Here is an 11,991-nt window from a genome sequence, read left to right on the forward strand (position 1 = left end):
ATTTGCCGGAAAGGAAGGAATTTCACCATGAGGCCAATAGTGACTTTAAAAACAGTTACAAAGTGTAAGGAATATGACAGGAGAAACCTTAAGAGGGATCAACAACATTGTAGTTACTCTACAATACTAACCTAAATGACAAGAGTGAAAAGATGGAAGCTTGTAAAGAATAAAAATACTCCAAAATATGCATCTTGTTTGCATCAAGGCACTAAAGTAATACTGCAACAAAATGTGGCAAATCAATTCACTTTATGTCCTGAATACAAAGCATTATGTTTGGGGCAAATCCAACACATCACTGAGTACTGCTCTTCATATTTTCAAGCATGGTGGTGGATGCATCATGTTATGGGTATGCTTGTCATAGGCAAGAACTACAGAGGTTTTTAGGATAAAAATAAATGAAATAGAACCTAGCACAAGCAAAATCTAGAGAAAAACCTGGTTGTCAGCTTTCCAACAGACACTGGGAGATTAATTCACCTTTCAGCAGGACAATATCCTAAAACACAAGGCCAAATATTGCTAACCAACACAACATTGAATGTTCCTGAGTGGCCTAGTAAAAGTTGACTTAAACGGTTTGAAAATATATGGCCAGACTTAAAAATGTCTGTCTAGCAATGATCAATAGCCAACTTGACAGAGCTTGAAGAGGTTTAAAAATAATAATGGGCAAATACTGTACAATCCAGGTGTGCAAAACTCTTAGACTTATCCAGAAAGACTCACAGCTATAATAGCTGCCAAAGGTGATTCTAACATGTATTGACCCAGGGGTGTGAAAACTTATGAGATTTCTGTATTTCATTTTCAAAACATTTGCTAAAAAAAAATCTAAAAACATGTTTTCACTTTGTCATTATGCAGTATTGTGTGTAGATGTGTGAGAGAAAAACATATTTAATCCATTTTGAATTCAGGCTGTAACAAAATGTGAAATAAGTCAAGGGAGAGGAATACATTCTGAAGGAACTGTAGTTTCAGTGGGTTTAGGGAAAAGCCATACTCAATTTAACAAACCAATGTTAAAGAAAACATTTTATTGTGTAAACATAGAGCACCAGATTTTTACAAATCTTTTTTTACAATTTGCATTTAACCATTCTTAGCAACTAAACTACCTTCTCAGCACGCTGTGATATTTACATTCATGCCAAATCATCAAGTCCAGACCTGGTCCTCTCACTCACCTGCAGGAATACAAGGATAGATTGAGGCATTTAAATACAGAAGAAATTGGAATTACATTTAGAGCCGAGCTGTCTAGCCTGAACTGTAGCCAATCGGTTTCTACTGACATTGAGGAGATTTGGGACGACCAAGTAGCGGCACTTATATATGTGAATTGTAGTTCTATCTGATACTCTTGGGAGAATCTTGTCTTCCACCGTGCAATCCTTTAACATCGGGACACGCCGCGAATTACCATTAAATCACAGCAATATAAGATTGCGTGTCGGCCGCGTGGGGAAAAACCAGGGGTGCCGGGAGTTGGAACTGCCATTCCCGCGTCTCCCCAACGTAAGTGAAGGAAGCATTAGCCAAACTGACTGACAGATCATGACAATGAATAATGTAGCATTGTCCAAGAGAATTAAAGGGAGAAAAATCATCCGGGCTATACAAACATATCCACATCCTTGAGTCCATATACCACTCGTTATATGGATGTGAGTCAGTCAATTCTTAGAGGCGCTGTTAGAGCCATCAATAACATTCACCAGCACAGGTGGACTGAGTTTATGGGCAGTCTCTTAGCTAATCCCAGAAGACCAGGAGAAAAGTCCAGGAGAGGGACAGGCACATCAGATTGGACCTCCCAGTGTGTGTTGCTGCTCTGTGTCTTCACTCTGGGCGGTGTTCTGAGTGTTGGAGTTAGGCTGTTCCATTTCGGCCAGTGAGAGGGGCTGTGGTGTGCCTGTTCTGTCGCTGGCACCCCCCTCCTCCGCCTCTCTCTGTTGCACAGAGGACAGGTACTGCTCCAGCAGACTGCAGTCCTGACTGTCCCCCCCAACGCCAGGAGCCATGGACCCCCCCAAGGCCAGCGCCCGCACAGTCTCCAGAGAGTCGCCCGTCCCACAGCTCAGTAAGGTGTCTTCCTGCCCCGCCTGCTGTTCACCTGTAAACTGGAAGCCTGAGTCCGGGAAGGAGAGGTCTGTGCAAACCTGGTCTGCAGTGCTGAAGACCACAGGCAGGGGGAGCCGAAGAGCTGGAGGGAGCCCGGGGGTCAGGGCTGGAGCAGGAGATGACCCAGCCTGAGCCACACTGGCCAGCTGCCCCTCCACAGTACGCTGCCACTGCTGCATGGACTGAAGCTGCAGCGAGATGGGGAGAAGGAGTGAGAAAGGGTGTGTGAGCGTGAATCTGAATCTGATTGATCCATGACCTTGTTAATCACTAATCTCAGTTAACCCAGAACTAAATACTTGCGTAATTGGTCAGATGCTTGATTTAGTTCTGGTTCAAGCCATACGTGTTAAGAGATGAGATGAAGAGCTCCATCCCCTCTCTTTGCAAGTTGATTGGTCCAAAGCACCCTAACTAATGCTGCTCGTGATCTCACGCATCCCGTTGTATCGTGACACCTCTACAGTACCATTTATGTTTACGTAGTCAGTCCACGAGAGATTAGTGTATTACTGACCTGACTCCATAGAAAGTTCACAGCCTCCTCCTGTACCAGTCTCTGTAACCGCTCCTCTTCGTGGTGCTGGCACACCCTGTACACAAACAACAAGGTATTAGTTGGAAGTACTTAACATATGCATTTTCCTGATATACATGATATTCAACATAAAAGGCTAGATACCTTCACCCTTCAGAACTATCTGGCTGTGCCATTAGAAGTGTTGAAAGGCTGTGAAGTTACCCGTTCCAGGGACAGCATATCCCCCCCAATGCATCCAATGTTTTAATAGCTATAGCTATATTCTGATGCAATTGCACGCTCCTTTAAAACTTGAGACATCTGTGGCATTGTGTTGTGTGACAACACTGTACATTTTAGAGTGGCCTTTTATTGCCCCCAGCATAAGGGGGACCTGTGTAATAATAATTCTGTTTAATCAGCTTCTTGATATGCCACATCTATCAGGTGGATGGATTATCTTTGCAAAGGAGAAATGCTCACTAACAGGGAAGTAAACAAACTTGTGCACAACATTTGAGAGAAATAAGCTTTTTGTGCTTATGAAAAATGTCTGGGATCTTTTATTTCAGCTCAAGAAACCAACACTTTACATGTTGCCATTAAGCGTGGCTAAAGACAAGGCTCTTTGTGCACTGCTTACAAAAGGCTAAATGTCTGCTCTTTCTAGCGACAATGGTTTTGTATGGATATTATCTTGCCAGTTTCTCTAGAAATGTCAGGAGGTTGGGGAGGACCGGCTTGTGGTAATGGCTGGAGAGGAATTAGTGGAATAATATCAAATACATGGTTTCCATGTGTTTGATGCCATTCCATTTGCGCCGATCCAGCCATTATTATGAGCCGTCCTCTCCTCAGCAACCTCCACTGCTAGAAACTGACTTCTCTAGCCTGACGTGGTGGTCCGTGTCTACATTCCACACTTCTGGAGAAGGGCAGAGAATCAGAATCAGAAAGCAGCCCATGGATTGATTGGGGCCTCTTCTGTACCTCTCCAACTCTCCAGACAAGAAGATTATGTGCTCCTGCATCCTGCGCAGGCGGATCTCACACCGAACCTCTTTGGCCAGAGGGTGGCTACGCCGAGCCCACATTCCCCTCCACCATGCCTGGATCCTGACGGCTGCCTTGTCCGCCTCACAGCGGCCCAGCCTGTCACATCTCACCACCGCTTCCTCTTCCTGCTTAGGTCCCACCATCACCTCTGCAGCAACGTAGTTTGAGTATGCTCCCTGGAGCGGATCGCTGTCATTGGTCTGTGATTGGTCACCTGCCGTCACAGGTGGACTGACGGTTGAGGTACAGGTGAGGTGGCTGTCAGCCGACACCCTTTCTCCTTTTACCTCCTTCACTCTATTATCCACCTCGCTCTCCATTTCCATCTCCCTTTCAAAAGGTGTGTGTTGGGTCTTTTCAGGAGAGGTCTTTTTGGGACGGATGGGGTGTTCAGGCGCCAGCGAGTCAGGCTCAAATGTCTCAGTTTCGTCCTCGCTGTCAGAGTGGGCGGGGTCAGAGGTGACAGGTAGAAAGGTGGACTCAGAGGAGAGCAGACTACCGGTGAGTTTATCTTCGTCCGTCTGGCTCTGAATGTCCTCCAGGTAGAGGCTGTCCTCCATACCCTTGGGGCCACGGAGAGGAGGTGCGCCCGCCTGGGAGGCTTCGCAGCCCAGCCAGGTGTTTATCTGCAGGATCGCTGGCTCTGGTCACACAAACACACACACGAGAGAGGAACATTTGAGATTTACACACACTGAGAGTTACAGAATTTACAGAAACAAAAAAATACAAAACAGGTAGAGTTCATCATCTGCTACCTGTCTGTCTGGCTGGTGGGGCAGTCACAGGTGTGGCTCTGTCTGCCTCTCTGGCTCCCCCTAGTGGAGGCACATGACAGGGGCTGTGAGTCTCCACATCCAGCTGGGTGGGGCGGGGAGGGCTGGGGGAACCCCCTTGGGTCTGCTGCTGGAGCTGCCTCTGGTGGAACCTGGAGATATACACAGGACCCCTGGTTAAAGTAATGGGATTGAAAGGAGAGAGTATCCCTTAAAAGATACATTGCGGTACCTCCTTTAAAAAAAAAGTTCAATGACTAAAACTAAGCAGAAAAGACACAGAGGCACATTGATCCAGTTTAGGGTCAGCTGGTTTGTAACAATGGGTTGGATTTATAGCTAGAGCTTTTTCCAAGTGATCACAAGGAGGAGAACATATCCACTGCCAGTGTGATAGTTGACTTCACCGAACAGCTGTTGGCCTCACAGCCCAGTTGTGGATGTATTGTCCTACCTCTGCTTGCTGAGGATCTTCTCCAGCTTGGCATCCTCGGCCGTCTCCAGGGTTGACGTGGAGGTCAAAGGGCACACGGTGGCAAGGTACTGGACCAGTTGCACGTGCTGACCTGGCCGGTACGAGCGACCTTTGCCCTGGCTGTACAGCCACTCCGCCTTCAACCTGAGATCGCAAACAATAGAGACATTATTGACTAGCAATGATAGTGATCATTACTCAACACTTTGATGTTATAACTACATAGTACGACACAGCAACCTTGCAGTCACTAGCCCATTTCTCTACCCAGGGATTGCCATTATGGTCTGAAAGGCACTTGCCCTTTGGGCAAGTCAGCAGTAGATTTTGGTTGCCTGAAGATTATGATCACTTGCCTGAAAATGTAACAAGCTATTTTCACCTACACAAGGGAGGAACCAAAAAGAACAGACTACTTGCATTTTGTTTGTTACCAGTAAAATAAAATCACCCGCTCAATGTGGCAACCTCAGAGCTGGCTCAACATGCGCGACTGCTCAGATCACTTGCACCAGGCAATAGGTCAAATCTTAATGTCTATCAATGCTACCCTCCTTCCCCTGCATAGTTAGCATTTTTATCTTCACTGGAGTTCTGGACCTGGTCTCACCCTTCTTTCTGTGACACCAAGTATCCGTCCAGGATCTTCAGATTCAGGCACCAGCTCACGATGTACGGCCGGTTGTCGTATCCAGGCAACGAGGGTGTTGCCATGATGCAGGGGTTACTCATAATGGAGAGCTGTTCCAGGTCATGGAGGGGTGCCAGGTAGGAGACCTGTGGGAGGCAGAGAGAGAGAGAGAGAGAGAAAGAAATAGAGACAAGCAAGTGAGAGAGAAGTAGGAAAGAGATTGTTGTTAAAAGCAGAGCAGGTGAGAGTGAAAAGACAAAACGAGAGCAAAGAGAGAAAGTAGAGAGTGCAAAGGGTCTTTACCTCGTTGAGGTCTCTGATCTCATTCTCTGCCAGGGAGAGGATGGACAGATGGGCGGGCAAATGAGTGGGGACAGTCCGTAGCGTCGTAATGCTGTTACCATGAAGGAGAAGGGTCTGCAAGAGAAATAGCAGCCTGTCAATCAACACCACAGAAAAACTGTCCTGCTTAATGCTCCAGAATTCTATCTACATCCCCATAACTCTGAAAAGTCATTAGGCAAGACCTGTTCTCACCTTTAAAGCTAACAGCTTGGTAAGATCACCAATGTTGGAGATGTTGTTGTCAGACACGTCCAAGTGTTGGAGAGCCACACAGCCGTTGACCTGCTCAATGACCTGAGTGAAAAGTGGATATCCAAATTCCTTGATCAGGAGACAAAATGAACACATTATGGATGGAGTACATTGTCCACCTTCTTCCCCTCACCTTGATGTTGTTGCCTGACAGGTTGAGCCACTCCAGGTGTGGCAGGTCTCTCAGCCCTTCAATATAGCCAATACTGTTATTGGGCAGGTTCAGAACTCTCAGCTCGGTTAGACGACACACACCCATCATCCGCACCAGGCGGTTACCAGCAACTGACAGCTGCCCAGCACAGAACAGAGAGAGGCAGAATAAGACAGCAAGACAATATAGAGGGAACTAATACAACCCAATTTGGTGAATTACAAGTTTGCAACAACTCGTAAATGCCCATTTACAAATAATCTGAGGAATTCAACAATGTTCAACAATTAAGTTGACCAGATTCCATCAAATGTGCTTGGATAGAAAGGTCTACCTGTTGGAGGCCTCTGCTCCTCTCCAGATGGTCCAGTTTCATGATGTGGTTCCTGTCCAGAATGAGTGTGTGTGTTTCATCAGAGCAGGTGAAACTGGGCTCCAGTTTCTGCAGACCCTGCGCTGACAGGTCCACCACTGGACCTAAAGGGGAAACAGAGAGAAACATAAAAACATGGGCGTGGGCAGATGTATAATCTATTATGCACATGTTGGTAGTATCACCATGAACACGGACGATACATAGAAACAGTATAAGCCATACAGCGGAGGACAACAGCAACTAGGGAGGCAAGCTTATAAATCTACTATGTACATACTGTAGACACAGCCTCAAGCAAGATACAGAAAAGGATCCAATTGAAACATGGAAGTCATCTTGGAGAACTGCTGTTGATCACTATCATACAGTTTATTCATACTGGGCAGACTATTAGTCTGAGGGATGTTGATTCATTCACCTTCACTCTGTTGATTGAGTAGCTGATATAGCAGTAGATAAAGAAATTCTGGGTGTGAAAATCCAGCACGGTATTGGGATTATTGGTCACAGTGAAAACAATTTCACATATGCAATGAAGCATAGCTCTACTGAAAACACTCCAGTCCTGAACGCATGACTCTGGACTTTTAGATAATGAAAGGATGGGTAGCTAGCTACAGTCAGTAGTTCGAGCGAGCTAACGTAGGACATAACCAATCATAGAAACATACGTATGTTCACTAAATCGTTGCCCTACAAAGTCAAACAAAGGGAGCTGTCATGCACTCACCAGTTGTGTCAAAAGTAAAATCTGATACTCCCATTTCGCGCAGAATATACGAGGCTGCACCAAACTCGCTACGCTAGCGTGCTTGCCAAAGCACAACTGTCTGGTTAGAGACCTCCATCGAAAACAGAAAGAACGCGTAGAATTGATTGGAATATGTAGTTCAAAAATGTCCGTTTGTCATTAAAGGACCACTATGCTTGGTTAAAAAAAAACTACAATAAGCTTTACTGCAGTGCAGGTCGCTGTTGATATTCAGGTGGGAAAGAGATCTCAATAGATTTACACTTGATAGAAATCTCAATATGAAACGGAAAAAAGCATGATGGTACTTTGAAACGTGTACACTGATCAAACATATCTATAAAAAAAAGAAAAATACCTTCATTTTGTTCAATTTGTTGATCGGGTCCTTTGGCTTGCCTTTCTATCATCGCCATACTTCCCGCTTGTGTCAACACCAAGCAACCGATCTAGTTGCTGATTGGTCAACTACTTTTTTTATAAACAAAATTCATATTTGAAAATCAAAATACTGATCCTGACTGGATGTAATGAAAGAAAAATACATTATGTGTAGATAAAAATCCGTAGATTTGAAAAATAAATAATTATGAAATCTCACCTATAACTTCGTTTCCGTTTCCGCCATCTTTCTTTCCGGTTTTGTGTCCTCCTCAGCCATCATGAAGTGAGTTTACGGAATAATATCTATTGCCATCAAATGTTTAAATTAAAACTTTTACCAATAAAAATGACATATTTTACACAAGTACACGTTGATCATCCATTCATGATTTATCTTAATCCGCTACAGGGTCGAGCTGTGCAGTTTCAGCGGGTATAAAATATACCCCGGCCATGGCGTCCGATACGCCAGGATAGACGGAAAGGTACGGCGATATGGCTACTCTTGCTTCCTCTAATGCCGTTTAGTAATGTTTGGTTTCTCACGGTTGACCGCAATAAGCCGTGGCCGACATTGTTAATTCTAACAGTAGAACTGGTCATGTCGTGTTTGTACTCTGTTCTTGGTCTGTCCCGTGGACACCGACTATGCTAGATCTCCAGCTAGCTAACGTTAGAATCCAAGTTCTTTATCCACGTCAGGTATAACATTACAACTAGCTAGACATGTAAGTTACATATCAACGTTGCCAAATATGCTACATCTCACTAATGTGTAGTTTAACACCCCCTCTGTCTTTCACAGGTTTTCCAGTTCCTGAATGCTAAGTGTGAGTCTGCCTTCCTGGCTAAGAGGAACCCCAGACAGATTAACTGGACTGTGCTGTACAGGCGCAAACACAAGAAGGGCCAATCTGTAAGTACCTATCTAGTTATTGTCTATCATTTTCCCCCGAACGCAGATTATACAATCTTAGTTCAGACATAGTGTGCCTTTTTGTTTTTGGCTGCGGGTGTGATGTGTGCGTGGTTGCCATCTGCGTTATGTACCGTCGCCAGGCTGTGTCTTACAGCTTGTCGGCAGTGCTCACTCCACACACCTGTGGCCATAGAGCCACTGGAGATCATAGTACTGGCTCTGTGAAGTCTTTGACTCCTTACCACTGGTCAGCCTCCATACTCTCCTACAAACCTTTATATGTAAGAAAGATAGGGGTTTGCAGTTATGTAAGTCGCTCTGGATAAGAGCGTCTGCTAAATGACTTAAATGTAATGTTAAATGTAGATCTGTGATTGTTACTGTTCATTTAGCAAGAACGGTACTGTCAATGAGTATTCATATAGGTCTAGTTAAGCCACATGAGTGACACTTAAATGTCTATATTCTCCTGTGTTGTGCCTATTGATACTCATCAACACTACCAAACTGCCCATATCTGATCCAGAATGTGTTCCCGACTGCATGTTGTCTATTTCCTGTGCTAACAGGAAGAGGTGACAAAGAAGCGCACACGTCGTGCTGTGAAGTTCCAGAGGGCCATCACCGGCGCCTCCCTGGCTGAGATCATGGCCAAGAGGAACCAGAAGCCTGAGGTCCGCAAGGCCCAGCGTGAGCAGGCCATCAGGTGAGGACCCGACTCAACCCCACCAAAACAACACTTCACCAGAAGCATTTCTTTATATGTAAAATGGCAATGGCTGGCATGTTGGTGCCAAATAAGTTAACTGTCTACTGCTGTGGGGCACTTAATGTGTGGTGTTAAAAAAGTAAGTTTCTGTCAAGTTTGACATGTGAAGCACATGTAGCTGCTGTTCACACTGTGACACTGTCACCTTGCTGTGATACTGTTTTAAGTGTAAGATGGAACGGTGAATTGTCAGTCAGGTTTTCTCCTCTCGTCACTTGTTATTTCTGCAGTCTGGACTCGTGACTTGTTTTGCTTGTGTGGAATGGGCCTAATTTTTATCATTCTGGTCTCCAGAGCTGCCAAGGAGGCCAAGAAGGCAAAGCAGACAACCAAGAAGCCCTCTGCCGCTGGTGCTAAGGTAAGATAGAAATATAGATATGTGCTTATATGATTGTTTGAATCTGATTGTTCAGAAGCCTGTACGAAACCTTTATGACCTGCATTTATAAAACACAGCAAGGTTTCTCTCTATTTTCATTTGTCTGTGAAATTCAGATTCAGATTCAGTTTAAAAAACTGTTGTACCTAATCAGAAGCCAAAATATGACATTTTCCTCCAATTTTGGTAAACAAAGTGTATATAAAACACTATATCCTCAACATGGGTAAAACTATAATTGTGATATCATGGAAGGTCAGTCCTTGCATCCATAGGTCTGTCTACGAATTTGAGTTTTTTTTCAGCCCATCCCTCAGCTTTTTACTGTGATGGGCAGGGTGTAAGTGTTTCTCATGCTCGTTGCCCCTTTAAAGGTACACTCAGGCTTACAAAGTTAAAAAAAAATGTCAGTATTGGGTCGACTTACGCAACCGAACGATGCTGCACGTTCTCCTCAGCAGTTGTCATGTTGCAGAAGAGGGAAGGAAATGGCTCTTTAGGCACTCAGTTGCATCGCTCTCTGCTCCAGAGTGGCGCAGCGGTCTAAGGCACTGCATCTGTGCTAGAGGCATCACTACGACCCTGGTTCAATCCCGAGCTGTGTCACAAGTTGCTGTGCTCGGAGTCCCATAGGGCGGTGCACAATTGGTCCAGTGTCGTCCAGGTTAGGGGAGGGGTTGGCACCTATGGTTTTAATTTTTGCTTGGAATTCTAATGGTACCAAGTGGTTTATCAAGAGCTGTGATGTACTGCATAACCCTAGCACTGTGGTCAGGTACTGAATTGGATTCCAAAGGTGGTTAGGACTTTGTCTAATCTGAGTACTTTGTCTCCCTCTGTAGGCCCCTGCCAAGGCAGCACCCAAACCCAAGGTGGCAAAGCAAATGAAGGTCAATGCACCTCGCGTTGGAGGAAAACGCTAAACCTTTTTGCTTTGTTGGTTGTGAAATAAACTTTATTGGTAAACAAAGATGTTTGGGCTGTGTGATCTCATGTTTGTTGGTGCTTTTCTTTTCTGTATTTGTGTAATTGACAGTTGTTGTCTGACCTGGTAAGGTCATACACCCTGAACTGTCTTTCCTTACTAGTGTTTTATGTTTCAATGTCACGTGCACAAGTACAGTGAAAAGCCTTAATTGCAGGCTCTAAACCAAACAATGCAGTCATCAATAACAATGTAATACTAAAAATAAGGTAGAACAAAAACACAAGCTATAAAAATAGGAACACAAAGTAAGCATACTAAATACAGGGTCTGTTCGAGTACCATTTATAATGTGCAGGGATACTGGATTGACGAGTGCCTCTGGATAAGAGCGTCTGCTAAATGACTTAAATGTAAATGTCTTATTCCACATTTTGTTACATCCTAAATTCAAAATGAATGTAAGTCTCACCCATCTACACACTGCCCCATAATGACAAAGTGAAAACATGTTTTCATAAAAGTCTTTAAGCTTTTCAAGCGCAGTAAAATTGGTGATTGTTGCTAGACAGCCATTTACCAGTCTTGTCGTAGATTTAAATCAGAACTGTAACTCTGCCACTCGAACATTCACTGTGTTCTTGGTAAGCAACACCTGTGTAGATTTGGCCTTGTGTTTTAGGTCATACTGAAAGGTGAATTCTTCTCCCAGTGTCTGGTGGACAGAAGACACCCAGGTTCTCATCAAGGATTTTGCCTGTGCTTAGCTCCATTCAGTTATCTTTTTCATCTTAACTCCCCAGTCCTTAACAATTTATAAGTATACCTATAACAGGATGCATGTTTTGGATTTTTTTTTATTCTGTTCACGTTTCCTTTTCACCCTGTCAATTAGGTTAGTATTGTGGATGAACTACAATGTTGCGCCACTCAGTTTTCTCCTATCGCAGCCAATCAACTCTTTAACGGTTTTAAATTCGCCATTGGCTTTATAGTGAAATCCATGCTCGGTTTCTTTCTCCATCAACTGAGTTCGGAAGGACGCCTGTATATTTGTAGTGACTGGGTGTATTAATACACCTTCCAAAGTGTAACTTCACCATGCTCAAATGGATATTCAGTGTCAGTATTTTTTTACCTATCTAC

The 11,991-nt window shown here is 44.3% G+C and overlaps 2 protein-coding genes and 1 non-coding gene across 4 annotated transcripts; 2 read left to right on the forward strand and 1 right to left on the reverse strand.

Moving 5' to 3' along the window:
• Positions 1-1,029: 1,029 nt before the first annotated feature.
• Positions 1,030-7,899, reverse strand: LOC124043004 (centrosomal protein of 97 kDa-like). 2 transcript variants are annotated; one of them, XM_046361179.1, is made up of 11 exons: positions 7,828-7,899; positions 6,677-6,819; positions 6,322-6,480; positions 6,129-6,230; positions 5,895-6,008; positions 5,571-5,737; positions 4,940-5,104; positions 4,468-4,637; positions 3,644-4,352; positions 2,651-2,726; positions 1,030-2,321 (listed from the first exon to the last, which is right to left on the reverse strand). In XM_046361179.1, exons 1-11 carry the CDS (start codon positions 7,883-7,885, stop codon positions 1,812-1,814), a joined length of 2,373 nt encoding a protein of 790 aa, XP_046217135.1. In that variant the 5' UTR covers positions 7,886-7,899; the 3' UTR covers positions 1,030-1,811. The 2 variants fall into 2 exon arrangements, with proteins under 2 accessions (XP_046217135.1, XP_046217137.1); XM_046361181.1 differs by lacking the exon at positions 7,828-7,899 and adding an exon at positions 7,449-7,802.
• A 158-nt stretch (positions 7,900-8,057) lies between these two features.
• LOC124043005 (60S ribosomal protein L24) lies at positions 8,058-10,890 on the forward strand. The gene is made up of 6 exons (XM_046361182.1): positions 8,058-8,136; positions 8,263-8,338; positions 8,659-8,769; positions 9,342-9,478; positions 9,836-9,899; positions 10,763-10,890. Exons 1-6 carry the CDS (start codon positions 8,132-8,134, stop codon positions 10,841-10,843), a joined length of 474 nt encoding a protein of 157 aa, XP_046217138.1. The 5' UTR covers positions 8,058-8,131; the 3' UTR covers positions 10,844-10,890.
• On the forward strand, positions 8,866-9,045 carry LOC124044792. The gene has a single exon (XR_006840729.1). It is a non-coding gene; the product is annotated as a small nucleolar RNA SNORA23 (small nucleolar RNA).
• Positions 10,891-11,991: the final 1,101 nt, after the last annotated feature.

This window comes from Oncorhynchus gorbuscha, linkage group LG09, assembly GCF_021184085.1.
Source record: "Oncorhynchus gorbuscha isolate QuinsamMale2020 ecotype Even-year linkage group LG09, OgorEven_v1.0, whole genome shotgun sequence".
Taxonomy (NCBI): domain Eukaryota; kingdom Metazoa; phylum Chordata; class Actinopteri; order Salmoniformes; family Salmonidae; genus Oncorhynchus; species Oncorhynchus gorbuscha.

Excerpts from the sequence above, each read along its gene's own strand:
- LOC124043005 (XM_046361182.1), top strand. Across the intron at positions 8,339-8,658 it reads ACGCCAGGATAGACGGAAAG|GTTTTCCAGTTCCTGAATGC; the intron begins GTACGGCGATAT and ends TGTCTTTCACAG. Across the intron at positions 9,479-9,835 it reads CAGCGTGAGCAGGCCATCAG|AGCTGCCAAGGAGGCCAAGA; the intron begins GTGAGGACCCGA and ends TCTGGTCTCCAG.
- LOC124043004 (XM_046361179.1), bottom strand. The coding sequence starts at position 7,885 with ATGGCGATGATAGAAAGGCAAGCCAAAGGACCCGATCAACAAATTGAA. Across the intron at positions 6,820-7,827 it reads ACAAATTGAACAAAATGAAG|GTCCAGTGGTGGACCTGTCA; the intron begins GTATTTTTCTTT and ends TTTCCCCTTTAG. Across the intron at positions 6,481-6,676 it reads GGAGCAGAGGCCTCCAACAG|CTGTCAGTTGCTGGTAACCG; the intron begins GTAGACCTTTCT and ends TGTGCTGGGCAG.